The following is a 12,983-nucleotide window of genomic DNA, read 5'->3' as shown; positions in this document are numbered from 1 at the left end:
GTATTGATTCTTCCGGAATACCAGTCCCTCTACAGAAGCATTAACTCACTGCACAGCAGACAAGCAGCTCAGAGCAGAGCTTCCCAACGTGTATGCCAGGAGTGGATTCTAGGTCTGCAAGAGGTAATAATCCCATCAGTTTTGGGGGCAGTTAGGGCTAGGGTGCTTCGGGCAGCAGTATCCCTGGCCATGAGCGAGCAGGCCCCTTCATGTACGTCGACATGCTGTGCAAACATTATCATTTTCTATGTGTGTCGTGACTTGAAAAAGTTTGAGAACCACTGGTTTAAGAAATACGTTTTCCAGAGTCTCGTCTGTAACCATGGAAGAGCTTAAGCACTTATTTCATTTTGAGATCATGATCACTAATACTAATATGTTCTAGAAAAGCCAGACACACATTCTTGACCTGAGAGGTCATTCCCGTAACCAGAACTTTGCTATGGTCAGCTTCCTTTGTCTGCAAGGGGCAGAGATGCAGTAAGGTGTAGCACAAATAGTGAGGGCTTTTGCAAGGCCCACCAAGGCAGGCAGGAATCCCGTTGAAATTAAAAGACTGGACCTATTCAGAGACAGGACATGGAAGCCAGCAGCTTGAGAGACTACAGCCACAAGAAACCCTGGCTCTTCAACCTGATACTCCATTAATAACGTGACTTGGCTACATTCTGCCTTTGCTTCTCTTTAGGGGACTGTCTTGCATTTTTTCCCAGTTGGCTACCAGTTGGCTTCTGCACCCTCTATTCTGATTTTCTACACTAGTTCTTTGCTTCTGCTTATTTCTAGGCTCTAGATGTCTCATAACTTCAGCCTGCGTATAATTCCTCCTGGTCCCCACTGCTACCCGCTGGTCAATCTCTCTCTCTCTTCCTCCCTCCCCCTTTGTCCTCTCTGCAGAGAGGAAGTGTCAGTTCCCACTGCTAACTCCCTGTGTCTCCCCCTATTTGCCAATCCACATTCTTAAGAATAAGACTCTGGTGGCATTGCCAATTCCTGTTTGGACAGAACCCAGGCCACTCACCAACCTACAATTTGACTAATCTTGGGACAAATGCCCACTGGGTGTAAGTGGCTGGAGTTATAGGGCTCAAAATATGTTTGAACAGTGCGGTGGTAGGCAGGATAATTTTCTTTTGAAGCACTCGAGGTAAAGACAACACAGTGTATCTAGAATAAGCCATCTAAAGAGAACAAGGTTTTATATCTCTACTTGTCAAAGAGACCATTTAAACATAGCCATTTTCTCTTAAAGAAATCATTTTGGTAATTTCCTTCTCTTCTCCCCTTTTTCCCCCATCAATTATCCATCAATCCATCCATCCATCTAATAAGTATTAAGCTTTCTGTCTTCAAAAGAAATGCACGAGGTCTCCCATGATCATAATAGTCCTTGAGGACCATGAGTCTATTAAGGGAGAAAGATTGTATATGCAAATCACTATTAGTGCCCAAAGAATGGCATAAACTAGTGCTATGGAAGTTCCAAGGAGGAAGACATCTGCTGGCCAGAGAAGATGCCATTTCAGCTGGGCCCTGAAAGATGGGGCAGATTCTGATATTCATTTCAGACACAAGGAACAACAGGAATCTAAACCTCAAGTCAGAGGAGTTTTGTAACCTCAAAATTCAGATTTTGGCATTTTAAGTTCTAGGAAAAAATGCATAATCATTGTAAAAAATTCAAAACAAACTGAAAATATATAGTGTAAAAGGCCTGTATCTCATCACTGTTCACTTACCCTTCCATGAAAGGAAATATCCTGTCCACAGGTAATCACCATTCATTATATAGTACGAATTTGTCCAGATTCTTTCCCATACTATTATATTAAAGCTTTATAATTATTTGACTAGGAAGATATTATTGAGCCCATTTTACAAAGAAGTGGGTTAAATAACTTCTTTGGACTAAGCAGTTCTTTAAATGAATATTCCATCAGATCTTGTTATTAGTGGCTTGAAGTGACTGAGAAGGACTCAATTCAGTACTGTGAGTAGCTCTTGTGTATAAGGAGTCATTGTGACCAGAACTGAAAGAAAGCCAGAGGTGGGTGTGTGCACATTAGTCAGACGAAAAGATTCCACTCACAACAGAAAGTCCTATATATACTGACAGGGGTATTCAGGTCTTAGCAGATCTTTTGATATACTGGAAGCTTTACTTCTGTCTCCAACAGAAGGTGGATTTTAGTAATGGAATGCTGATGCCATCATTGAAGGCTTAAGAGAAGTAAGAAATGTTCTCCTCCACAACATCACTTTTAAAATATACCAAATGAATTACTTATCAGCATGTGTCCAAATAGAATAGCCAACTGAATTTACTCAAGCTTCTTCCTTTCACATCCAAAGTCAGACTTTTAAAGGAACACATCACACAGCAGATGAAGGGAACCTAGATTATACAAATGTAGAACACTTACCCCAGACTGCCATGAAAACAGCAAAGAAGACAGTGGCTCCATTGTCAAAAAGGTGGGTTACCTGGGAACATTACAAAGCACAGTTAAACTAATTTCTTACGTATGATATTCCAATTCACATTTTTTCACATTATATAGAAATAGCTCTGATAATACAATGAATTTTGCAGGGTTTCTTTGGGGGATATTCCTTTTGGGCCTTAAGGAAGAAGGGGGGTTTTCTGACCATGAAGTAGATATGGAAAGGAGAATTTGTTCCATTTATGTAGGTATCATTTGGTTGAGCACTGATCAGCAGCCCCAGTGGTGCTATAGAGAACTTCCTTTTGTGCACTGTAAAAACATGCATGCACATCTGAACATGGATAGATTTATATTTAAGACCAGGAAGGTATTAAAGTTGCTGCTTTAAAGGTCTCTGATTTCCCAAGCACAGTTTTTAGTGCCTCATTTATTCACTTTGAAAACATGGCTATTTTGTTGGTATGATTTTGAGCAAACATTTTCTGGGCTTCCGTCTGGACCTCAGCATTAGAAAGAAGAGCAGCCCGCCAACACATACCACTTCTACCTTTATTACAGCCTCAGGTAATCACTGCCTTTACCTCATGCAGATAACATAAAGACAGCTAGCAAATACTTTATGGCTGAATCATACATTCTATTGCAAGCACCACAGCAGAAAGCAAAAATACCTATTTTTGCTGCAAAACTGCCAGGCTCATTTCCGCCTCCAGGATAAATCACACCAATGTCAAGCCAAATTGAAATGATGACTGATACGTTCATAAAGCATAACTTTTTTTTTTGGTGCTTTATGGCTGTCTATAAAGTATATTTTACTGTCCCCTCGAGAATCTGCCAAGTGCAAACAGATCTTTTCCTATTATCTCAGAGCATGAAGTATTTAAAAATTTTCCAAAAGTTTATGACTTTTCTGTCTTTAAACGTAGGAGAGATGGACAGCATTCAAATACCCAGTGTGAGACAAAAGTTGAAAACTAATTTATTCCTGTGTCAGAAGGAACACTAACACTGTATATACCAGGTAGTCGCATCAAATCAAGCCTGGGAGCCCCAGTGGGATGTGGCAGGTCCGTGCTCCCTACCAGGGCATTCCCTGGGAGTTGGTGGAAACTCCCGGCACCACTGGTGAAGATTCTGGAATGGATTGTGCTTTTCATTGTTTTCAGCTGCTCAGATAATCTTTCCTCCTTCCCTGGGTAACAGGTCTCTCTCCAGCAGGTCACTAGGGGTCATAAAGCTCAAGGAGAGCCAGTCAGAGTTCTTCTCTGGGACTGACATGCAAGCATTTGCAGAGGGACATCTTCCCACTGCAGTTACCAATTTGGAAATACATGAATCAGGAAGGTGAATTAAGGGGGACTTCTAGTTCCTCCTAAGGTGGTAAACCAGGATAGGCCGATGGCTCCTTCTGCCAAAATCAAGTCTGGAGAAGCAGGATAGTAGATTTCAGGAACTAACAGAACACAAAACACTTATCTAAGAAATGCTGGAAGAAACAGAAGGCTGTCTCAAATTGGTGAGACAGAGAGAGATGGTGGGGATTGGTGGTGGTTCCCAAGCAGAGTGAGAGCACAGGTTAGAGAAATACCTAAGTTCCACGCCAACCTCTCCCTCAGTGGTCACTGGACAGTTAGTTTACCCCCCTCAGAAATCAGCTGCAACAGGTCAAACCACAAGTGTGGTGCTCTTGGGGTAACATCAGGGATGTTCAGAGTCCCACCTGAGTGGAGAGATGGTGATAGTAGGTGCTGCCTGGCCAGCTGGCCTCGGGTATGCATTTCTCAGTGCCTTCCCTCTTAAACGCCAGGGCTGGTAGATTGCAGTCAAGAGAGAGAGCCTCCTCAGTTCTGCTTTGTTCTAAGCAGACTTAACAATGAAACTCCTCTGACAGTGACAGCATGCAGTGGTGCCTGGGACACACTGTCGTCTTCTGTCAACTCACCAGGACTGGCCTGGCCTCTGACCCTTACCCAAAGTGGCCGATGCCTCCAGGGGACAAGCTCCCACAGGCCCAAATAACAGTATATGGGGAAGAGAGCCTCCAAAATAATTCCAAACTAGGCAATGTACACCTTCGGAAACAGACATTCTGTAACAGCAGACCAAGAATTTAAGATTAGCATACAAACATATTTGAGGAGGTAAAAGAAGGAAGATGTAGGTCTGGAGCTGTGGCAGTCAGCAGCCACCTTCCCCATCATGTGAAGGGAACCTGCCTGCAGAATGATCATGTGGACAGGTGGCCAGAGAGCGACATCTGGGGACCTGGACAGCAGGTCTAGGCCATGGGGCCCTTGTGCTCAGTGTGAGCTACTCTAGTATCCTTCACACTGAAATGAGCCAGTAAGTCCCTTTATGCTTAAGCCAGTTTGATTTGAGTGGCTGATCCCTACAAGCGCAAGGGCCAGGGATAACTCATTCCTGATGAGCAGAACAGCCGTTGATTGGATTGGCTCCAGGCTCCAATTTGGTCCAATATTTCTATGTGGCCTAAGTCCCATGAAATCAGCCTGGCAATTCTAATAAATTTTTCTACAGGAGATTCTGTATAACATCACTTCTTTCATTCTGAGGCTTTTAAGCCCTCCTTTACCAAGTTTCTAGGCAAGATCAAATCCAAAATCCAGCATCTAAACATTGCGTGGCTCAGTATGGCCCAAGGACCTGTTTTGCCGTCAGATAAACTGAGAAGCCAGCTTCTTACCGCTGTGTGACCTCAGGTAAGCAATTTTTACCTCTCTGAGTCTCCGAGTGAGATAGGAATAATATCACCTACCTTGAAGTTGCTGTGAGAATTAGAAATAATAAACGTAGGCTGCTTAGCTATTGCTATACCCTACCTATTATTATAATTATTATTGTTCTAGTTCTAGACAGTTTGGTAGGGCAACTGCCCGAAGAAGGCTCTGTAAAATCTGAGCACTCTAAACCATTCATGGTGATCCTTCTATGGAATTATTATAGCACTCCTAAAAAGAGAACTTTGCTCAAGGAGTTATCTTTCCACATAACAAATACCCCCAAACCAAAAAAACTGGGCTTCTGAGATCCCCCAAAGCAGGATTTTTGCACCTGAGTCATTCAGGCTTAATTCATGATCTTTAAGAAGAAATTTTACTACAGACCAAACTTTTTGGTTCCTCATCTATATTTCCCAAGCTCACTCTGTTGAACTTGTCCTCAACCAGTCAGGTCTATCGATAAGTTCTCCAAAGGTAGGGAGAGCATTTTGTGCTTTTTTGGTCCCTCACAGCACATACTAAGAGCCCAAATCTTTCTAAAACCACAGATGGCTGTTGCAGTCTGGGCTCCTCCCAGCGACTGGCCACCTGAAGTGCCAGTGACATCATGGATGGGTGGGCTCCTGGGCTGCCTGTCGAATGTTCCCTCACTTAAGTTGAACAAAATTCTACAATGCCAACAGTATAATTAGATGGATCCAAGCTGCAGGGATTGGAGAGGTTACATAAAACCTGCCAACCCCTTTTATGTCTGGAATCTGGGTAAGCTGATGGGCAGTGGGTCTTGGAAAAGTCTAGCTGCTGCTGTGCATTAGAGATCTTGCCCCTAAGTAATAAACTCTAGAAATCTGATGAACGTGTTCAAAATTTTAATAAGATATCAAAACGGGGTACGTAATAACATATAGACATAATGGTGCTATGTATCTGGCTTTTTTCCAGAGCACTTTCACATATACTATCTTCTTTGGTCCTCATGGCACGCCATGGGGCAGGGAGGGAAGGTATCACTGCCGGCATGCTAGAGGTGGGAAAGCTCAGGCTCCGAGAGGCCATTCGTGGGCAAGGTCAAGGTGGTAAGTAGCTGAGCAAGCCTTGAATCTAGGTCTTTTTGACAATAATGATGATGAAGAGGAGGAAAATGATGGCAGTTGTCATTTACTGAGATCTCACCACTTGCCAAGTGCCAGGCTCATTACACATCTTATCTCATTTCTTATACAACATCATGTGAAAGCAGCATCATGCTCTCCATTTTACGGATGACAAAACTGAGGCTCAGAAGAGGTTAAACAGCTTGGTCCTCCACTGACAAGTGGTAAAGTGCAGAGTCAAGATTTGAACCTAACTTTCTCTGATTCTATCAACTGTGCTCTTTGCTTCTTATGATGATAATCAGAGCCAATACATTGTAAATATATATATACAGTAAAAAAGATACCCGAATAAAACAGTGAATGATGAAGGTAAGTCTCTCCTACAATGTAAACTTGAGAATCAAACACAAGAAAGGACAGAGAGAATGGAGTAACCCCCGTCCCTCAGGAAGGTGTGTGTTAAATTCAATCCACCTAGAACACTGCAAATTTGAAATTACCTTGGCATAAACACAGCTATCTGACAGCCTCATGAATGGACAGTATTTGTCACACACAGGACACATGATGATATCTGTAGCTTGGCAGACTTCTTTACTGGAAAAGAGAACAGAAAAGGACTACTTTTTGAAGACAAAACAGCATTTTTCCCCTTTCAATTTCACCAGAATATTCGACCAGTGAACAAGATTCAGTAGATTAAATTTTTGCCCTCAGAAACTTCTTAGCCTTTTCTGTTATTAATGTAAACAAGTGCCTGCCCAGTTTAATAGTTGGATAAACCTACTTATTTATGAGGCTGTTTCTTGGCTTTTCCATATTAATAAGTTAAACTCAGGAAAATACATGAAGCAAAACATTGGTTGTTAGACCCCCAATTATACAGAAGTCATTCACAACACTGCACAGGTCTGAGGCAGTTTCACCCTGAATGATGGGAACAATGAGATAACTAAAACTGCCAGCCTCAATCGCTGTGTGCACGATAAATTAGAGTGAAGAATGGAGGAATAAATGGAAATACTAGGGATTAGTTCTGGGAAAAAAGTCCATCTCATGAACAACTTCCCCAGAAATTAAAATATTTTTGTAGGTGGAAGGCCCAATCGCTCACTTTTATTTTTGCAGTCACTTTGAAAAGGCACATTTGCTATTTAAGATCATCGTCCGGCCTTGTAATAAGATCTCTATGAATATCTTAAATTATATTCTCGTGAAAAAGCCAAGATAACAACTGTTAACACTGAATCACTCCCAAGGCCCCAGCAAGTTGGCGAGATGTTTTTCCAGTTTAGATTTAAAGGGTCCTTGTGAGAATACATATTGACAAAAAAGGATTATTAACCCCCTATTTTGCAGTACTACTGGAAAGAAAAACGTGAAAAAGTCAGAAAGAGAACTTTTCACAGTGAATGAAAGTGATGCGTTCTGTGGACAGAAAGTGGCTTATATATCCATAAACATAACCTTTGCTTCCTTCCATCCACAAGGGCAATGGATGGACAGATTAGTGAACTGACCCTTTTGAATTTTTCCAGGAGAGACTAGAAACTAGTTAAAATGAAAAGCTAAGAGGGCCCATGGTCTGTGAACACCCCCAAAGCACAAACACCCACCTCCAAATTTAAGCAAACGCAGGCTCACCCAGAGCTCCCCGTACCTGACTTGGCAGTGATCCAGAGTTATAACTCCATACAAAAAGACAAACAATCCAATGAAGGCAGCTGGGAAGAGCATGCCGGTGTACCAGCCCAGCCAGGCAAAATACAACCCAATCTTCTCTCCAAAGTACCGCCTGTTTAAGACACAACAGCCTTACACATTACAGTGAAGTATTTAAAGTTAGGCATTCTAACACTTTGTTCAGTCATTTTACTTTGCAGTGGCCTTGTGGATAACCATGAGGACAAAGTAAGCCAAGAAAATGGAACGTTTGACCAAATCTAGGCTCTGGATTTGAATTTCTTTTCCTATTACTCTGTATCAGAAATGAAATGAACGTTTCCATAAAAGAACATGGTCTTATGCAAGCTTGTTCTGGGAACACAAAATAAAGTCGGCTCATTCAGGAAGTTACATAAGACACTGTTACTGATAAGGAACCAGGGGGATTTGAAGAGTTGGTGCCAACACAATCTCATTTTTGCCATTTCTGAGTTTATTTGTAATGTATGTACTATAATTGCATATACTTTTTAAAAATAGTAAACAAAATTACTGTGAAAAATGTCAAACATCCCTTTTAATATTCTGTAGCTTTACAAGATGTTTACAATGCTAGACCCATAAGCTATTTAGAAAGGAAAGGGGGTGTGGGTATATAGCTCAGTGGTAGGGGGCATGCACGAGGTCCGGGGTTCATCCCCCAGTACTTCCATTAAAAAAAAAAAAAGAAAAGAACTCTTTTTAATTACTGAGATTCGACAGGAATCAATACTGAGAGCAACTTCCCCTTTTAAGTGATGACTCTTTCCAGGCATCGACATTTATCTCTGTAAATATTTTTCTGAGACTAACCAGCCTGCTTGGTGCCCTGTGAAGTTTGGAAGTATCCAGGGAATTTCTTGGTTTTTCTTTTCTTTCTTAAACATCATTATTATGCCTTCTATGACTTTCAACAGCTACATTTCATAACTTAGAAGTTAATTATTTCCTAGTCCAATAGAGGAACAGTCTACTTTTTATTCTCATTCTAAACAAATGTTGACCATCTGTTTCCAAATACTGTCTGCTGCTTTCTCCTCCTAGAGTGCCCAATGGCTCCTGAAAGCCTGGGATTATTTTTCCCATCTTCTACTGTGTCCCAACAGAAACCTTTCCCTCCCCTTTCCAACATATATTCATATACACATATATTTATTCAACAAAAAATACCTGCTATGTGTCAAATACTGTGCTAAGTACAGAGAACGCAACAGTGAGCAAAATAAGCTTGGTTCCTCCTCCTATGAAGCTTGAGGGTGATAGAGGAGACACACATCAATCACTTAAAGAAATACATTCATAATTACAAAACTGGGAAAAGAGCTACAAAGGAGAGGAACATAATGCTATATGCGTATGTAGAAAGGTCAGGAAAGACTTCTCTGAAGAGGTGACTATCATGTTGAAGAATGAAAGTTAACTAGGTGGGGCTGAGAACAAGATAGAGTATTTCCAGCAGAGGGAATAGAATATACAAAGACCCTCGGGGAGAAGGGATCAGGTAAAATAAGGGCAATGTGGCTGGAACACAGATAACAAGAGGTGTGCTGATGAGGCAGGCGGAGGCTAAGCCTTAATGGGCCTTGTGGACCATGCCGAATGCACTGATCTTTGTCCTGAGGGAAATGGAAAACCACGAGAAGGTTTTAGCCAATCCAGGGACATGACCAGATTCACATTCCAAAAAGATCACTCTGTCTTCAGGGTGGAGAATGGAGTGGAAGGTTGAGAGAGGAAAAAGGGAGACCCAGCAGGGACGAACAGCCAGAGTCCAGGTCACTGGTGAAGACAGCAGCAGTGGCACAGGAGGTGCTGGGGGTTTGGTCAGATGTGGGCAAGATGGAGGAAGCAAAACTGATAGGAAAATAACTATTTAAGAGATGAGATTCCTTCATTCTACTCTTCCAGGGCTCAGCTCTCCAGACCTTTCCATAGGGGCACTGACCCATATTCACCCTTTCCATTTTTCCTAATTGTTGTAAAACTTTTGGCCTCCATGTTGCCAAATTATGCATAGTCTCGTGTTGGTTTCTAGTCTCTCAAGTTTGCAGGGTTGGTTTTCCTGAAGGAAACTGCATTTCTCAAGGCCAGAGACCGTGGTTTCTGTGTGTCTTTGCTAATAGTACTTAGCATTGTACTAGGGACACAATGAGCAGTTAATGACTACTAGCTGAAAATTTGCAAAATCTTAATGAAGAAACTGTCATGGATGGGAGCTGTTTTGCCTGCAGCAATCTTCTGTGATTTTTAATCAATGTAATCCTATAACGTGGGACTGAGGCTGGGAAGAGAATTTGCTTTGATTTTTCTTTCTGTTATTTTATTATATATATAAACTGGTCAAAGGCAAATGATCTCATCTCAGAAAATATCTTCCACTCATCCAGATCATCTGGATCACTTGTTACCTACACAAAGAGTGGGGCACAATTCATAAATGTCCTGGGGTCAACAGAGTAAACACTTGTTGCAAGGACTCTGGCAGGAAGAACGACTGCCCAGGGAGACGAAATGTAAAGTGAGTTGTCTTATTATTTCATTTTCCTCTGGGCTCATTTTTTTAAGGACTTGGGGAAAGTGAAATAAATCCAGCTAGTCTAGGAAATGAGACATGACTTTCTTTTTAATAAGGAATCCACCAAGTGTGAATTTTTACTCCCCAGTCTTAATAATCAGCCTCTAAATAAATGAGATGTCAGAGTATAATGCCACCACGGCAGAAAGCTGGGCATATACAGAAGGTTAAAGAAAATATGCATTTTCACTGCAATCATGAGTTAAAAGCAGATGTGCTTTTTTGACCTACGGAATTAAGACAATCTTTGAAGGTTATTAGTTTTAAATAAAAATTAAAATAAGCCTGAAATTTATTTGAATGACAGCACCTTATATTTCCTACTTATTTAATAGTAACTAACATTCCATCTGTCACTAATATATGTAAGCAGTGTCCCCTCTCTCCAATTGTTATTGATAATTTGTCAGTAACAGTCACATGGGTGACGAGCTTCTTACGGAATCTTGTGGGAGTCCTGGCTGATCTCACATGCCCCTTCTAAGGCCCTCTTAGAGGACACTTCAGCCTCATCAGAGGGAGGTCAGGTCTACCAAGAATGACCTGTGCTCTCTGATGAGCTGCCCTTTTGGGAAGAAGTCAGATTTGAGTGACAGCTGTGCACCTTGGACTGTGTTTTCTCCAATACTGGCTTGTCCCAGCTGACAGTCTGCCCTAATCATTCTATGTAAGCTTTATATTTGCAGCTGGTTTAACTCACCTTACAAGATCCAAAGGCTGGTATTTATACCACACCCCCCAGGAGGCCCAGCACTCATAGAGCAGATGTCGGTGGTTTACCGCCCCGTGGGTTCTAATGGAGTTTTTACTTCTGTAACTTCCCTGTGATAAAAACATTACTGTCAGTGAGGTAATACCCATATAAGCCAAAGGAAAAACTGATAGTAACACTAGTCTTTATGGCAGGAATAGCACTAAGGGTGATATGAGGGAAAAAAACAGATCTACCCCATTGAAGGAAAAGCAGTTTGATTAGTTGCTCTGGACATAATCTTAATGATAATGCCGTGAAGTCAAATGCCCATCCTTGCTAAAATCAGGCATGTCTGAGCTGAGTTCAAATCCAGGTCTGCTCCTGTTTAGCCAGGAGATCTTAAACTCCCTGAGCCTTCGATTCTCAGTTCATAATGGAACTACTAACATGTGCCTCATTAGGTTCCTTCTGCGGTTTGAATGATAAAGCACCTTGCCCAGAGGCCAGGCCGGAGACTCATTAGTTCTCTTTTGCACTTGTCTCAAGATAGTGAACAGCCATGGTTGTAACCTGGCCCTGTGGCATTGTCTATAAGGAAAACCCTAGAAGGTAAGAGTTGTAAGTCACCTCAGAATTACAACAAATCAAATCTAATTTGACCTCCTCATGGAACAACTAAGGAGACCGTGGGTCAGAGGAGTGGGGGTCCTCTAAGGTCAGTTAGTGGCAGTGCTAGTTTTACAAACAGAAAAGGTACTTTCTGGAGGTGAACTAATTATTGACATTTTAACTTGAGAAGTCCTTTCTATTGGAAAGTGAACAGGCCTGAGAGACAAGAATCTCAGGTTCTAGTCTCGGCTCAATCACCAACTCACTCCACAACTGGAGGTGGGCTAGCCTTTCTTTAAGCCTCTATTTAAATTTTTAACATAAAACAAGGCAACAAGAGCTGCCCTTCCTGCCTCTAAAGGTTGTTATGTGCTTAAATAATATAATCAAGTTAAACTGAGAGCAAAAAGTCAGAAGAGCCATTATGTTATTACTGAAGCTGCTATGACTAATTTGGAGTTCCCTTTCATAAAATATAGGACTTTAACAAGATGTGAAAACCACAGAGAAGGCCTGGAGTTACTCTGGGTTTTCACAGCTGCATCTCCTCAGACACCCTCCTGCCCACCACCCACAGATACTTCTCTGTCCACCTTCCACTGCTCAGGCATTGCCCTTACTGTGGGCAAGGGCTGGGCAGTGGGAAGGTTCAGTTCTTACTGAAACCTTTTCTGGGGCAAGGCCAACTAATAACACTACAGGCAGCAACGTGATGCTTTGGAGAAAATCTGTCTTTAGTGTTCAGAAACATCCGTATGTGACTCCAGAAAACCTCTCAGAATGTTTGCTTTTGTCCTGGTGGGAGGAGAGTATAGCTCAGTGGTAGAGCACACACTTAGTGTGCACAACATCCTGGGTTCAAGCCCCAGCACCTCCATTAAAAAAATTAATAAACAAACGTTATCTCTCTCACAAAAACTCCTCACAGATAAACAAAAAAAGTTTGCTTCTGTCCTATGAAAGGTTCATTCCAAAAAGGTTTCATGGCCATTTGTAAACAAGGTCTCAGACCAAAGCCTCTAGTTTTCTTAATGAATAAGGTTTTTAAAATGCTACATTACCTTTTCCACCCTCCTGGTGTTTAAAATCCAGAGAAGAAACACCACAAGTCAA

The 12,983-nt window shown here is 41.7% G+C and overlaps 1 protein-coding gene and 1 long non-coding RNA gene across 4 annotated transcripts in view; one reads left to right on the top strand and one right to left on the bottom strand.

The window, feature by feature from the left end:
- The window catches only part of ANO4 (anoctamin 4), a 263,559-nt gene that overhangs the window by 61,090 nt on the left and 189,486 nt on the right, over window positions 1–12,983 (bottom strand). For both annotated transcript variants that reach the window (XM_031462956.2, XM_031462957.2), the window contains 4 exons: window positions 11,268–11,389; window positions 7,949–8,083; window positions 6,789–6,885; window positions 2,424–2,484 (listed from right to left, as the gene is read on the bottom strand). In XM_031462956.2, the coding sequence (XP_031318816.1) occupies window positions 2,424–2,484; window positions 6,789–6,885; window positions 7,949–8,083; window positions 11,268–11,389 (415 nt within the window). The remainder of the gene's footprint in view (window positions 1–2,423; window positions 2,485–6,788; window positions 6,886–7,948; window positions 8,084–11,267; window positions 11,390–12,983) is intronic.
- Window positions 1–12,983, top strand: part of LOC135322534 (uncharacterized) — a 117,231-nt gene that overhangs the window by 82,692 nt on the left and 21,556 nt on the right. The gene's annotated exons all lie outside the window — the stretch shown is intronic.

Source organism: Camelus dromedarius, chromosome 11, assembly GCF_036321535.1.
Source record: "Camelus dromedarius isolate mCamDro1 chromosome 11, mCamDro1.pat, whole genome shotgun sequence".
Lineage (NCBI taxonomy): Eukaryota > Metazoa > Chordata > Mammalia > Artiodactyla > Camelidae > Camelus > Camelus dromedarius.
The sequence above is the reverse complement of the archived record's forward strand: the minus strand, read 5'-3'. Positions and strand labels throughout refer to the sequence as shown.